This window comes from Phyllostomus discolor, chromosome 3, assembly GCF_004126475.2.
Source record: "Phyllostomus discolor isolate MPI-MPIP mPhyDis1 chromosome 3, mPhyDis1.pri.v3, whole genome shotgun sequence".
NCBI classification, from domain to species: Eukaryota; Metazoa; Chordata; class Mammalia; order Chiroptera; family Phyllostomidae; genus Phyllostomus; species Phyllostomus discolor.
Window position 1 is genome coordinate 105,279,750 of NC_040905.2, and position 14,006 is coordinate 105,293,755.

Below are 14,006 nucleotides of genomic sequence, written 5' to 3' on the forward strand. Positions count from 1 at the left end.
AAGTATATCACCAACACAAGATGTTAATAATAGGAGAAACTGAGGAAAGGGGTATATGGGAACTATATACTTTTTGTTCTTTTTTCCTGTAAATCTAAAGATGCTCTTTAAAAAGTCTATTTAGCCCCGGCTGGCATAGCTCAGTGGATTGAGCACGGCCTGTGAACAAAAGTGTCGCAGGTTTGATTCCCAGTCAGAGCACATGCCTGGGTTGCAGGCCACGGCCCCCAGCAATCGCACATTGATGTTTCCCACTCTCTCTTTCTCCCTCCCTTCCCTCTCTAAAATAAATAAAATCTTAAAAAAAAAAAAAGAAACTTCATTAAAAAAAGTCTATTTAAAAAACATACAGCATATAAAACAATTTATTAGTGGTAGATGATTAATAATGCAGCAAAACTCTACAGCAATGGTGGAACAAAACCTGGCTCCTTTGACATTTACAATCTAAGAAGAAAAGAGGGCTGGGTTAGAAGCAGAGAGCAGAAACCCAGTGTTCAATACAATCACAACAAAAGGTCATTCTGTACCAAAAGTGTAAGAACCAGGAGGATGCTCCCATGCAGTGTCTCATCAAAAGTTAAGAGGCAGAAGTTAGCAGTTGCCTGAGAGTTGTTCTCAATCAACCTTTAGTTTCAACAAGAAATCTTGAAAGCATTTCAGCATCTCCTACCATCATCCACATCTAAGGGAAGTGGACAGTAAGGCTGAGTGGTGTTCAGAAGAGAGCTACGTCTTGGAGAGGTTGCTGAACCATTTGACTTGCAAACTGGATGTGGAAGTTGTTGATGGAGAAGACACGGGCCCATGATGTCCTTCTTTCACACAGTCTATTTTCCTGCCCATAACCACACCTGACTGAGATTCGCTTTAATCACCACGGGCAAAGACTGAGATCCCAAGTCTGCATCATAAAATAGGGTTGTAGCGGTAACAGAAAAAGTATCATCGCCAGTAAAACTTGAAAAATGCAGCGTGAGATTTCTATGTGCTTTAGAGAGAATTAACACACATAAACCAAAGCAGAGAGAGAGAATGAACACGACATCTGCTTTTCATCAGCAAACAACCGTCAGAGGACAGGGGCAGCAGGGGCTAAGTGAGCCGGAGTGTGTGTCCCGGCATTTAGAAATCCTACATCTGGACTCCTTGGTGAGCCAAAGCACAGCTCTCTGAGAGATTTTTGAAAAATACATATTGAACAATGTCCATGAAATCCACATGGTATAAGAACCTAAGTCTTTTCAGAATTGCAGTTGTTTTTAATGACACCTCCAACATCTCCTAAGGAACATTCCTGTGTAAATCTTCTACTTCCAGTGCCCACATGCTTTCATGGACAGGATTATCAGAAAGGTCTGTCATCTTCACAGCCTGTAGGCACGGCTCAGGAACGCAGGCCTGAATCACTCCCATTACCATCACATATTTTCCTAGAAGAAAAAAAGGCCATGGTAATGTTCATATTCATAGAAAAAACAAAAACAAAACAGACTCAATCCTTCAGAGGGCTTAACTTTATCAGAGAGGCAACTTAGAGACATTAAAGGAAAAAAAGGCATAGAATAGAGATCAAACTGTCAAAGCAGTCAGTGATCAATATATATATATATAGACAGTAAGTTCAATTTTTAACTTGGAACATGACATGTGTATCTTCTTTGTGTCTAATTTTCAAATGCTAAAAAAAAAATTGCAGCAAGCCACCATCATGTGCAAAACAGTCATGCTAAAGAATGGAAGAGACTCACATCAGAGTATAAGTTACAATTAGACAGACTGCTCTCAGGAAGGGGCAGAAAACCCAAGCTTGTCTTTTGTCTTTATTCCTTGCTCAATGCCACAGAGTATGTGACTGGTCTTTGTGCATGGGACCAGTCCTCTTTCTGCAAAGACACTCCCCTAACAGCCCCAGAGCAAATCCAATTTTCCCTCAATGTTGCCAAAAGAGCTGGGCACACTACAGCAGCCCCTTTGCTCCCCTGCTACCTCCTGCTTTGTCCAGACCACCAGCTGGGTACACATAAGCAAATCAATAAGAGGGCAGGCTGCCATCAAGATGATCTAATGACAAATTAACTGTGACTCTCTTCCCAATCCCATGGGGAAGTGGCTCTCCTTGAAAGCAAAACTTGGCAGGTCTTAACCACACAAAACTCAATCGTGTAAAAAAACCCCAAACACAGCAGGAAGGGCAGGCAGGCCAGCTCCCACTGCATGCCCCTTCGAGGCCACTTTAATCACAATGCTTCCAACAGCAGGGCTGAGTTTGCACACGGGCCCCAGGGCTCTGACTGAAGGAAGCCAGGCAAGCTGACACATGACCCTCTGGTTTTGAACTCCTGGAAGGATGTACTTAGGTTTATTTGAACTCATCTCCAGATTCTACTGAGCAAGTAACGTGGGGTTCCTCAGTGACAGAGGCTAGTTCCAAAAATACACTTGCTGTAACCTCTGAATGGCTCTAAAGTGCTGGTGGAGATCAAACCCTCAAAAAGAGAATGACTAAAGACCCAGGAAAGAAAGAACAAGCCCAAGAGGATCCCAACCAGAAGAGGTTCACAAGAGACCCACTAATGAAGGCACCCACAGAGGGATAAGCTCGAAGGCATGTGAGCTTTCCTCCCCAAGACTGTACAACCTGGCTGCTAGGCCTGTTCATTCTACCCACACATTGTCCCTCCCGTGTTTCTCCACTGTCTTCCTTTCCCCTTCCCTCCCTCTGGTCAGGCTTTTATCTTCTGGCCACTTCAATGACTTCCAGCCAGTCTGCTTCCAGCTGCTTCCTCTTCACAAACAATGCTATCGCACTACTGCAGCAACCTTTCTCAAATGCAGTTCTGGCCTTCAGAACCCTCTGATCACAATGCAGTCTAGGTCACCGTTTGTTTCTCCCCTCTTGCCCTGCAGACTGGGAGCAACTTGAGAGCAGGGAGAGTTCTGACTCAATTCTGCATATGCAGCACCTGACACTTATGGAAACACACTGCCGGCTGTTCCAGAGAAGAAAGCAGCGGGGGTATAGCCCTGATATGATGAACACAGCTAACAGCTACCTTGAAACAGAAAGGTCCTTCCACAAACAGCTCATCAGGATGGGAGTCCTCCCACCTTTCACTGCTGCTCCACATTTTGTCTCAGACTCCCCAAAGGCACAGGGCTCTCACCTCCAAGCCTTTGCACACGCTGTTCCACAGACCTGGATGATCTCCTGCCTCAGACAGACGTAGGGTAGCCAACTCTTCTGGCTTTAAAATGGAAAGTCCCACCCTGGCCAGTGTGGCTCAGTTGGTTGGAGCATCTTCCTATAGACCAAAAGGTCACAGGTTCAATTCCTGGTCAAGGCACATACCCAGGGTGTGGTTTTGACCCCTGGCAGGGGTGCATAACCAGGTCGGGGTATGTATGAGAAGGCAACCAATTGATGTTTCTTTCTCTCTCCCTTCCTCTTTCTCTAAAAGTAATGAAAAAAAATGTGCTCAGGTGAGGATAAATATATAAACTGTAAGTCCTACCACCCAGGATCCCCCTTAATCCTAGGCCACCTGGGAAGGTTGATCCCTACAGTTAATTCCAACACATTCCTTCATGGTCACCTCCTTCAGTAAGGCTTCCCTGATCATACAAGTCAGTTGTCCCTCCTCTGCTCCTTTGGTAATCTGTGCTCAAGCCTAGATATTATTCTATTTTAGTGGCCTGTTTACTTTCCTGGCTCTCTGCCTGAAGGCAGTTCACTAGGGTTTGTCAATTAAGACTTAGTATAGATTACAAGAGGAAATGGCATGGCCCCTGCCTGCAGGCATTCAGGCAGTAGGTAAGTCAGACAACCACTGGTGCCAACCTCATGCCAGGGCTGGGACAAGACACAGGTTACATGCTAGGGCAAGGGTCAGTAAATTTTTCTTTAAAGGGCCAGGTAGTAAAATATTTCTGGCTTTGCAGGCCATAGAGTGTCTGTTGCAGCTCAACTCGGTACTTGTACTGTGAAAACAGCCCTAGATATTACAAAAATGAATGTGTAGTGATAAAACATTACTTATAGACACTGATACTTGAATTTCGTATACTTTTCACGTGTCATGAAAAAGTCTTCTTTTTTTTCAACCACTTGAAACTGTGAAACCATTTTTAGTTTGGCAGCCATGAGAAACGATGGGGCAGCCTATAGTTCACTGACCCTGTGTCAGGCTAACACTGCTACAGAGGGCACAGAGGGAGGGAGGCTGAAGAATGAGGCAGGGGCTAGGGCAACAAGGGAACAGGAGTACTTCAGAGTAAGGCACAATGGTCACAATTGTGTGAACCCTCACTATGAGCCAGGAGCTGTGTGAAGGCATTTTATGTATTGAATCCACACAACAGGCAGAAATTAGGAGCCCCTTTTGACAGAGGCGGGACAGGTCCAGAAAAGTTAATATAAGTGCTCCAGGCAGTTCGGCTGGAAAGAAGCAGAGCTAGGAATTCAACCTAATGCTGAAGATACAGTTGTCAGAAAAGCAGTTGTGATCTCTCCCTTAGCTTTCTGGCCCAGTGGTTCTCCAGGTGTGACACCCAGGCTAGCAACACTACAACAGCTCAGCTCCAGGCTGGGTAAGAAATGCAAATCTCATCCCCACCCAAACCTACAGACACTAAGCTTGAGGGTGGAGCCCAGCCAGTTTTCACCAGCCCTGGGGGTGAGTCTGATGCACTCTCTAGTTTGAGCATCACTGGTTTAAAAGATGCAAACTTTAGTGACCTCCAGACTAAGGCAGTTCCATAAAAGACAGGTGCGGGTGGGGCTACCCATTCCTGGGAGTCCTGCAGGGCTTCTGAGACTTAAAAAATTAACAGACGTTTCCTAGTAAAGTATTTTCCAAAACTTGATGAGGGGAAAAATCACCTACCAGAAGGGGGCTTGTTACAGATACAACTGCTGGGGGGGGGGGGGGGAGGCGGGGGGCGGGAATCCCCTCCCTGGAGATTTCGACCAGGGGCGGTAAGGTTTCCTAGAAACCTACACTTTTAAAAACCCGGCTGCAAGTGATACTTATCGTCAGATCAGCATGGATGACGCTTGATTGAGGTTAGGACAGGAAGGAAGGGTCCTAAGGAGGGAAACCGGCACCAGCAAAGGCCCGGAGGAGGGACGACCAGGCCCTGCCCTCTGGCTGAACAAAACAAAGGTCAGTCCCCAGTTAGACTGCGGCCATTACCTGGGGCGAGGCAGGGCCGGCCGCGCGGCACCCGCTCCAGGCCGCAAACCGAGAAGGCCCCGCTTGGGTCACGCAGCCGCGCCTCGCCGCCGCCCGCAGCTACCACCGTGCCCTGCATCCACACAACCGTCAGCTCCAGCGGCCCGCGGCCGGCCGCCGCCCGTGACAGCCACCACGCGCCCGGGCTGCCTTCCGTGTTGCGCCGCAGCTGCTCTGCCAACACCTTGACCGGCGGTGACGACGGCAGCCTCACCGCCGCCGGGACGCCGCCGGAAAAAGAGTCGGCCACGACTGCCGCCATTACGCTAGGCGGCTGGTTTCCCGCCAACTTTGAGAGGCAGCGAGGCCCCGCCCACGGGCACCAATCAGGGGCGAGCTGGTGGAGCCGGCCAATGGTCGGCCAGAAGGCGGGACCTCCCATCTGAGCGGTCCCAATGACTAGCCGCCAGGAGTGCGCATGCGCAAGTGAAGCAATTAAACACTCCCAAACTAGGAATGAAGGGATGAAATGAATTAAAAGAGAATAAATGGAGGGAGGTAAAGAACTCCCTGTTTAAGGCACTTCAAAATTTGTTGTGCATGCAAATCGCCTGGAGAACGTGAGTATTCATCTTTACATCACTTTACGTAGGAGGATACTCTGAGGTTAATAAATCTGAGTAGCATGATGAGCCCATGTTTACTGGGAACGATCAAGAATTGAGTCAAGAGAGAAGGATGGGAAGGTTGGGACAGCTAGTAAAGATGACCTTTAATAACATCAAATAATTTAAAAGTTAATACATATATTACTATATTTTTTCACAAAAGAAACGCACGTTTATTGTAGAAAGTTTAGAAAAGAAAACACTAAGAAAATGTTAAAAACCACTCAGATGTATCCACTGTTAATATGTGGGTGTATTAGCATTCAAGTTGTTAAAATATATATGGATATATAATTATGATATACAAATGTTTTGTATGTTGTTTTCACTTAATAATAAACATCTTTTCATGCTTCCTCTTGAATGACTGCATAATATTGTACTTGTCTCATCACCCATTTAACCAATATGCTAGAGTTGGACTTTAAACTATTTCCAGTTTTTCACTTTATAACATTGTTACTGTGTACCTACTTACAGCTAAATTTTGGTGCATATGTTTCAGATAAATTCCTAGAAATGGAACTGCTCCCTAAATATTTCATGTCCCCCATCAGCAAAATCCACAAATCTTAAACCAATCCTTAAAGTCACAAGACTGTAAGGTCGAAACTTAAAGTCACCAGTCCTTAGACTGTATACTCAGGACTTCCTGCAGTACTGGGCATACCAAGGGTATTCAGCATCAGCTTGGTTTTTATGAAGCAGCTAAGACATATTGAGCTAGACCCTGTCCTAAGAGCTTTATAGGCAGTATCTCATGGATCCCCACACCCTGTAAAGACTGTTCTACACAGAAGAGGAAACAGGCTAGGGGAAGCTGGGTGATTTGCCCATGGCCTCTCTGACAATAACCTTTGAGGGGTCATGGCCCATATACCTCAACCCAGAGCTACAGAGTAGCCAGGCTTCTGGTTTGAGAAGGGAGCAGGGACATTGACCAAGAGAGAAACCCACCCCTTCATGCCTGGTGTGTCCCCACTGGCCTTCCCCAAGGCACCTGAAGGCCAGAGAAGTGACAGGGAAGGGAGCTGGTATAAAGACAGAGGCTCCCAGGCCTCTTGTCTAAGCCTGGGAATATCCCATGATTCTCTTGGCTTTCAAGTTCACATACATATACAAAGACTCCATGCCCCATGCCTTGTTGCTGGTTTATTACCTCCTGATGGTGTCATCCATATGCCTGTAATGTGAGCATTCCAGGCAGAGGGAACTGCACATGGAGGGCCCAGAGAGGAGAGAGAGAGAGAATGGAAATATTGGGCAAACTGCCTGTATTTCAGAGCAGCTGGGATGCAGAATACCAGTGGAGAAGTGTGGATAGACAAGGTTGTATACATATAACCTTGTTACTTATCCCAATTTTTCAGGTGACAAAACTGAGGCTAAGGCCAATGACAAGCTGGAGGCCACATGACTAGTGAGGTGTACAGCCAGGACTAAAAGCCAGATATATCTGGACCCAAACTTCATGTTCCTTGAACCACACATGCCATCTTACTACCCACACTCACCCACCTCCTGCATCAAAGATTCCTCTGTACATTTGCTCATGCTTAGACGCCAACAGTGGCCAGGCAGGTAACCCTGATGTAGCAGTGACAAACTGGCATTCATGTGCCACAATAAAGAGGCCAATTACACTCAGCCAATGGGCCCTCTACTGCCAGATTTGACAAATCAAGACATTTTAATGTGTAATCTCCACATTTAAAAAAATTGTTGGTGCCCTGGCCAGTGTGGCTCAGTTGGCTGGAGCATCATCCAGTGAAGGTTGTAGATTCGAACCCCAGTCGGGGCACATGGGAGGGAACCAATTGATGTTAGTCTTACATCTCTCTCTCCCCTCCCCACCCCCCTTCTCACTAAAAAGCCATGAAAAGTCCTCAGGTGAGGATAAAATAATTAATTAATTAATTAAAAATTATAAGATTGTTGGCAGCCTATACCAGTCTAACAAAGGTTGTGTGCCCCTGAAAGGCATTTGTGGGTGACTCTGGCCTGTGGGCAGGCAGTCTGCAAATTCAGTCTCTGTAATGTGAGCTCTTCTATGGCCCAGGCAGTTGTGTGTTAACTAACACACAGCTCCTTGGAACCTCCTGAAAAATATCCAAGGGGCTGCTGTGTTTCAACAGCTCCCAGAGTTGCACAACTGGAGTCTTAAATTATTGTTGTGAACAGACAGCTGGGGTCTGTTGACACATGCTGCGGAGACTCGCCTCCGCAGCAGATTATCTCCCTCCCTACCTACCACCCTCACTCTGGGCCTGAAATAACACCCTGGGCCCCAGCTTCCAAGTGAGATTAAAACTGCCTAGAAAGGGATTTTCTGGTCCCTGAGGAAAAAAGGTAAGGCAAGGGGACTTCTGGGCCTTGGCCTCACACTTAACCTACTACCCATTTACCAGTTTCTAGGCAGGTCAAAAATGCTTCTGGTTGCCTGGAACAAAGACCAAACCCTACCACCCTAAGAAAAGGGGCTTGTTCTAGAAGGATATACATGTAATGGCGCCTTCAAACTAGCAGTAGGTTAGCTGAGCATTTAGTATGTGCTGAGTACCATGCCAGGTGTTTCAAGTGCAGTCTAAAGACAACCCAAAGAAGAAAGTGCTTTCCTTAAGCCCATTTTATAGGTGAAGAAATTGAAGCTCAGAGAGGTGATGTGACCTGCCCAAGACCACACAGGTGGTAAGGGGTGGAGCCTGGGATTCTGATCCCCACCAGGAACAAAGGGTCTCTCTCATATCTTGCAATAATAAGGCCCCAGGGGGAAGGGGACTCTTACTCTGTATTCTGGGTCATCACCAGGGAAAAATTCCCTGAGGATTTAAAAAACAAAAAATACAGGTTCTGGCCAAAAAAACCCCCACAAAAAACAAAAAGCCCAGAAAACTGGAAATTTAATGAGATGCATGCCAAAGTATGCAGGACATTTGGGAGTATATAAATGCAACTTTCTCTGAAGTGCAACAAAAAAGTAAGGTGGATGCGGATGGGTGGATAGAGGTGGACAGAGATGCTATAAGGTGAGTAAACTATTCATTGTAGAATTTAAATGGTGCACTCATGGGTGTTCACCATACAGCTCTTTCAATAATAATACAATGTCAGGGTGAGTCAGATGCTAAAGTGATTCTGAGGCCCAGCCTACTTACTTACAAGTCACTAATGCCCTCCCCCACCTGGTGACAAACAGGCTTCCTATTCCCTCATTCACATAACATCACCAGGAGGTCTCTGGACAGACTGATACTTCTTGGCCTCTGGTGCCCCTTTTTCTTGACTCCAAACCAGAGCATGGGGCCTTCCTTTCCACAGGCCCCAGCCATGGAAACCACAGGCCCAGGCCAGAGTGGGGAGAGGTGCAATTACACACCTCAATGACCAACACTGCTGGGTCCCCGGCACCAATGGTGATGCCTGCTTTTCCATGCACACTTGAGGTGACCAGCTCTACTTCTAGCTTACTGGAGGAACCTCTAAGCAAAATTCACTTTTTGGCAGTAAGAACCATCCTTCCAGGTTAATACTAACAGCAGCAACTGCTTCTGCCACTACTGCTACAGGCCATGCATGGTGCCAGCTGCTATCGCCACGCCTGCTCGTTTCATCCACAAACGCCTGCCAGGGACCTTTACAGAGGAGGAAACAGAGGCTCAAACGCACTAAGCATAAAGCAACCAAACCCACGTGATAATGCAGGATTCTGATACAGGAAGGCTGTGGTGCCGGTCTGCAACTTATAATTACCACCAAGATTGTATTACTGAAAGTGTTGTGCACATCCCACCATTTAGATTCCACAATGAACAGTTAACGCACCATATCGCATCCCTGTCCACCTGTCCTTTCTACCCATGCACCTGTGCACCTTATGTTTTGATGCATTTCAGAGAAATGAACTCATAGTATCTATGGCCAGTTGCTTTTTTATACGGGTCGACAAGATCATTCAATGGGGAAAGAATAGTTTATTCAACAAATGGTGCTGGAACATCATGCAAAAGAAGGAAGTTGGATCTCTACCTCATGCCACATACAAAATGGATCAAAGACCTACATGTAAAAACTAAAACTATAAAACTCTTAGAAGAAAACATGAAGATAGATCTTCATAACTTTTGACACCAAAAGCACAAGTAGCAAAAGGAAAAATAAACTTGACTTCATCAAAATTAAAAATATTTGTACATCAAAGGACATTGTAAAGAAAGTGAAAAGACAATCTACAGAATGAGGGAAATATTTGCATATCATATATCTGATGAAAGTCCAATATCCAGAATATATAAAGAATACTTGCAACTCAACAACAAAAAGACGAACAACCCAATTCAGATACATGCAAAGGACCTGATTAGAATTGTTCCCCAAAAGGACATACAAATAGCCACCAAGCACATGAAAAGATGCTCAACATCATTCATTCATCATTAGAGAAATGCAAAAAGGCACTAAGCTGGAATTTGAGCCTGGATCTGTCTGACTCCAGAGGCCTGAGCTTCCTGAGTCTGCTCCCTCACTCCTCCAACCCTAGTCCACATCCTCTAAGGGCTGGTCCAGGGGATTGAAGCAGGGTCAGATCTGGGGGTGGCACGGCAGTGGTGGGGCTGGGAGATGAGTCAGTGTCAGTGAAATCTGAAAACCCAATGGCTCACATCCCTCTAACAAACAGTCCTGTCTCTTTGGGGTCACTGATGGATCTCGGCACAATGCCTGGGACACGGTAGTTGTTCAATACATATCTGTTGAATGAATGAATGGCAAGGTTATGGCTTGACAGGTTCCCTGGGAAGCTGGCAGGCTGGCAAGTAGGTATACTGGAAGTAGCACCTGCCTGGTAGTGAGAGAAGCAGAAGCAGAGGGAGGAGCTGAAGTGTGCTGCTGTCCCCCCAGAAGCTCTGGAGCTGCGACAGCCCTGCAGAAGTGTCCCACCTGGGGAAGGGGCCTGGACCTTTGTACTCCATGTTGACTAGTGGTAGGAGTTGAGGATGTGACTTGGGGGCCATTCTCAGAGAGGGACTCAGCTGGGAGTCATCAACTACCAGCCCTCCGAGCAGCTGAGGTGTGAGTGCTTGAGTCCAGATGGTGTATCCCACCCACACACTCACCACAGTGGCTCAAACAGCAGGCAGTTTGTCTTCTCTCTCCAGGCTGCTTGGTTTATCTCAGCTGCATTTAGTTCCCATCAACATGCCTTCTTTCATTCAGCAAGCATGTAGCAGGCACCCACTCTATGGCAGACACTGTGCTGGCCCAGCTGACCCTGGGGTTACAGAGACTTACAAGGCAGACCCAGCCCTTGCCCAAAGGGAGCAGCAATTAAGTTGGGGGACAGACATAGAAGCAGTACCATAAGGTCACCCCTCTGCCTTCATCTCCTCTCTATTCCTTCATTTCAACCCCACTTGTCTCCCTGCTGTGCCTCAAATGCACCAGTACCCTCTGGCTTCAGGGCCTTTGCACATATCAAATCTTTGAAATCCACTGAGTATTTGACACTAACAGCCCATCTGGACTTACAAGCCACAGCTCAAGTGCTCAGTTGCCTCATGTGGCTAGTGGCTACTGTGTTAGTGTAGTTCTGTGTAGTGGAAGGCAGGGCCCCCTCAGCTGCTGGCTACATGGCCCTGGGCACAACTTACCCACATTTTCCTTGGCTTTTCAAAAACCACAAACTACTGAGAAGAGCTATGCTTTTCCCAGTCTGTCTCTAAGGCATCTATGAATGCTCTAACCCCAAACTGGAGGCAATGCAAATATTATTCAGCAGGTGAATGGAGAAGCAAACTGTGATACACCTGCACCATAAAATACTACTCAGCAAGAAAAGGACACAGCAACTTGGATGAATCTCAAGTATATTATGTTGGGCAAAAGAAGCCAGACTCAAAAGTTAACATACTGTAGCCATCAGCAAAATGAAAAAGAAACCCACTGAATGGGAGAATGTATTTGCCAATAATACATCTGATAAGGGGTTAATCTCCAAAATATATAAAGTACTTATAAAACTCAACACCAGGAAAACAAATAATCCAATTAAAAAATAGACAAAGGACCTGAACAGACACTTCTCCAAAGAGGACATACAGATGGCCAATAGACATATGAAAAGATGCTCAGTGCCACTAATCATCAGAGAAATGCAAATTAAAACCACAATGAGATATCATGTCACACCGGTCAGAATGGCTATCATCAATAAATCAACAAACAACAAGTGCTGACGAGGACGTGAAGAAAAGGGAACCCTAGTGCCCTGCGGGTGGGAATGCAGACTGGTGCAGCCACTAGTTTTGAGGAAACCAGTATGGAGTTTCCTCAAAAAAATTAAAAGCAGAATTGCCTTATGACCTAGCAATTCCACTTCTGGGAATATATCCTAAGAACCCTGAAACACCAATCAGAAAGAATATATGTACCCCCACATTCACAGCAGCATTATTTACAATAGCTGAGATTTTGAAACAGCCTAAGCACCCATCAGTAGATGAGTGGCTAAAAAAAAGCTGTGGCATATTTACACAATGAAATACTACACGACTATAAAAAGTAACTCTTACCCTTTGCAACAGTATGGATGGACCTGAAGAGTATTAAGCTAAGTGAAATAAGCCAGTCAGAGAAAGAAAAATACCATTTGATTTCACTTATGTGTAGAATCTAATGAACAAAATACACTAACAAACAAAATAGAACCAGGGGCGTGGGTACATGGAACAGACTGACAGGTCTTGGGGTGGGGCAGGGAGAAAGGGGACTGGATAAAAGGAGAGGAAGGGATTAGCCAAAGAACGTATGTGTGTAGCCCAAGGACACACACACAGTGTGGTAAAGGCCAGGGCAGCTTGGGGGCTGGAGGCAGGTGGGCAAAGAGGGGAAAATGGGGGACATTTGTAACAATGTCAACAAAAGAAGTTAACATTATAGTGTAGGAATCCATTCATATGACATTCTGCAATGGCTAAAATTATATGGACACAAGACAGAGTAGTATCTGGGGCCAGGGGAGGTTGGGGGGACTGCCTACAAAGGGGCAGTAGGGAGGTACTTTTGAGGTTATGGAGTTACTTTGTGTCCAGGCTGTGGTGGTAGTCACACAAACCTCCACCTGTGTGAAAATTCATAGCACTGACAAACACTTTCTCTCTTACACAGAGCAGAATCCCAGCCCCGGCTGACTCCATGTAAATGGCAGCAGGCTGTTTGTTGTCACCAGATGTGACCCAGCCAGAAAACACCATTTCCTCTTCAGGGGACTCAGCCTAGATGTAGGAGACAGTTCTGCGTGGCGTGGGCCCAGCTCCCACTTGGAGATGCACAGGACCCAGGCCCACAGATAGGTTCTCCCGTGGGGAATCAGGCCTGCAATGTACCTGGGCCGCTTTGAGTCTTGCTCTTGCTAAAAAACTCCCTCACCCTGAATTGAGGACATTACTGCAAAGTATCTTCCTAAAATCCATGCTAAACTTCCAAGGATGAGAGTAACCGGTTTGACCACTTTTCTCTTTTCATTTGCAAATATCCCTCTTCTGTGATGTGATTAGCGGCATTTGCTCCTTTGTTTTCTGTAAAAGGTAACCACCTAAAGCAAACCTGCACATAGTAAATGAGGATCATCATGTAATGTGCCCAGAAAAAGAAATAAAAGCCTGTCATGGCAAAGGCCGTGGCTTTTGCTCCCCTTGAGAGTAAAGGCGCCCACCCTTTTCCTCCACGGACTCAGTAGTCCGTGTGAATGTCTCATTTCATCCATGATGACGCGGACACCGCGGGCCAGTGTCTGCATCACTAGAGACCCAAGGAAGTACAACAGTGTACAAGTTAATGTTTAAAGTGTACTGAGGGGTGAGGAGTGGGATGTGGCTGCTCAACGGGCACAGTGTCTCCTTTGGGGCTGGGGAAGAGGCTTTGCAACTAGATGCAAATAGTGGTTGCACGACACTGTAAATGTACTAAATGCCAGCAAACTACACTTTAAAATGGCTAATATGTGAATTTCATCTTTATTTTTTTAATGTTCAAACCAGAAAAAAAAATGTCCTAAATTTACACCCAAGGAACCAAGACCTCTGAGTCTCGGTTTAAGTCCTTGGAGTTAACCTCAGAGAGATTAAGTAAGTGACTTACCCAAGGACACACAGCCAATGAAAGGCAGATC

At 46.0% G+C, this 14,006-nt stretch overlaps 1 protein-coding gene and 1 long non-coding RNA gene across 2 annotated transcripts; one reads left to right on the forward strand and one right to left on the reverse strand.

Moving 5' to 3' along the window:
* Positions 1-336: 336 nt before the first annotated feature.
* RMI2 (RecQ mediated genome instability 2) lies at positions 337-5,536 on the reverse strand. Its single transcript, XM_028524886.2, has 2 exons — positions 5,196-5,536; positions 337-1,433 (listed from the first exon to the last, which is right to left on the reverse strand). The coding sequence occupies exons 1-2, from the start codon at positions 5,494-5,496 to the stop codon at positions 1,285-1,287; spliced, it is 450 nt and encodes a 149-aa protein (XP_028380687.1). The 5' UTR covers positions 5,497-5,536; the 3' UTR covers positions 337-1,284.
* Positions 5,537-5,676: 140 nt separating this feature from the next.
* On the forward strand, positions 5,677-13,763 carry LOC118499576. Its single transcript, XR_004902072.1, has 3 exons — positions 5,677-5,794; positions 13,004-13,116; positions 13,643-13,763. It is a non-coding gene; the product is annotated as an uncharacterized LOC118499576 (long non-coding RNA).
* The last annotated feature ends 243 nt before the right edge of the window (positions 13,764-14,006 follow it).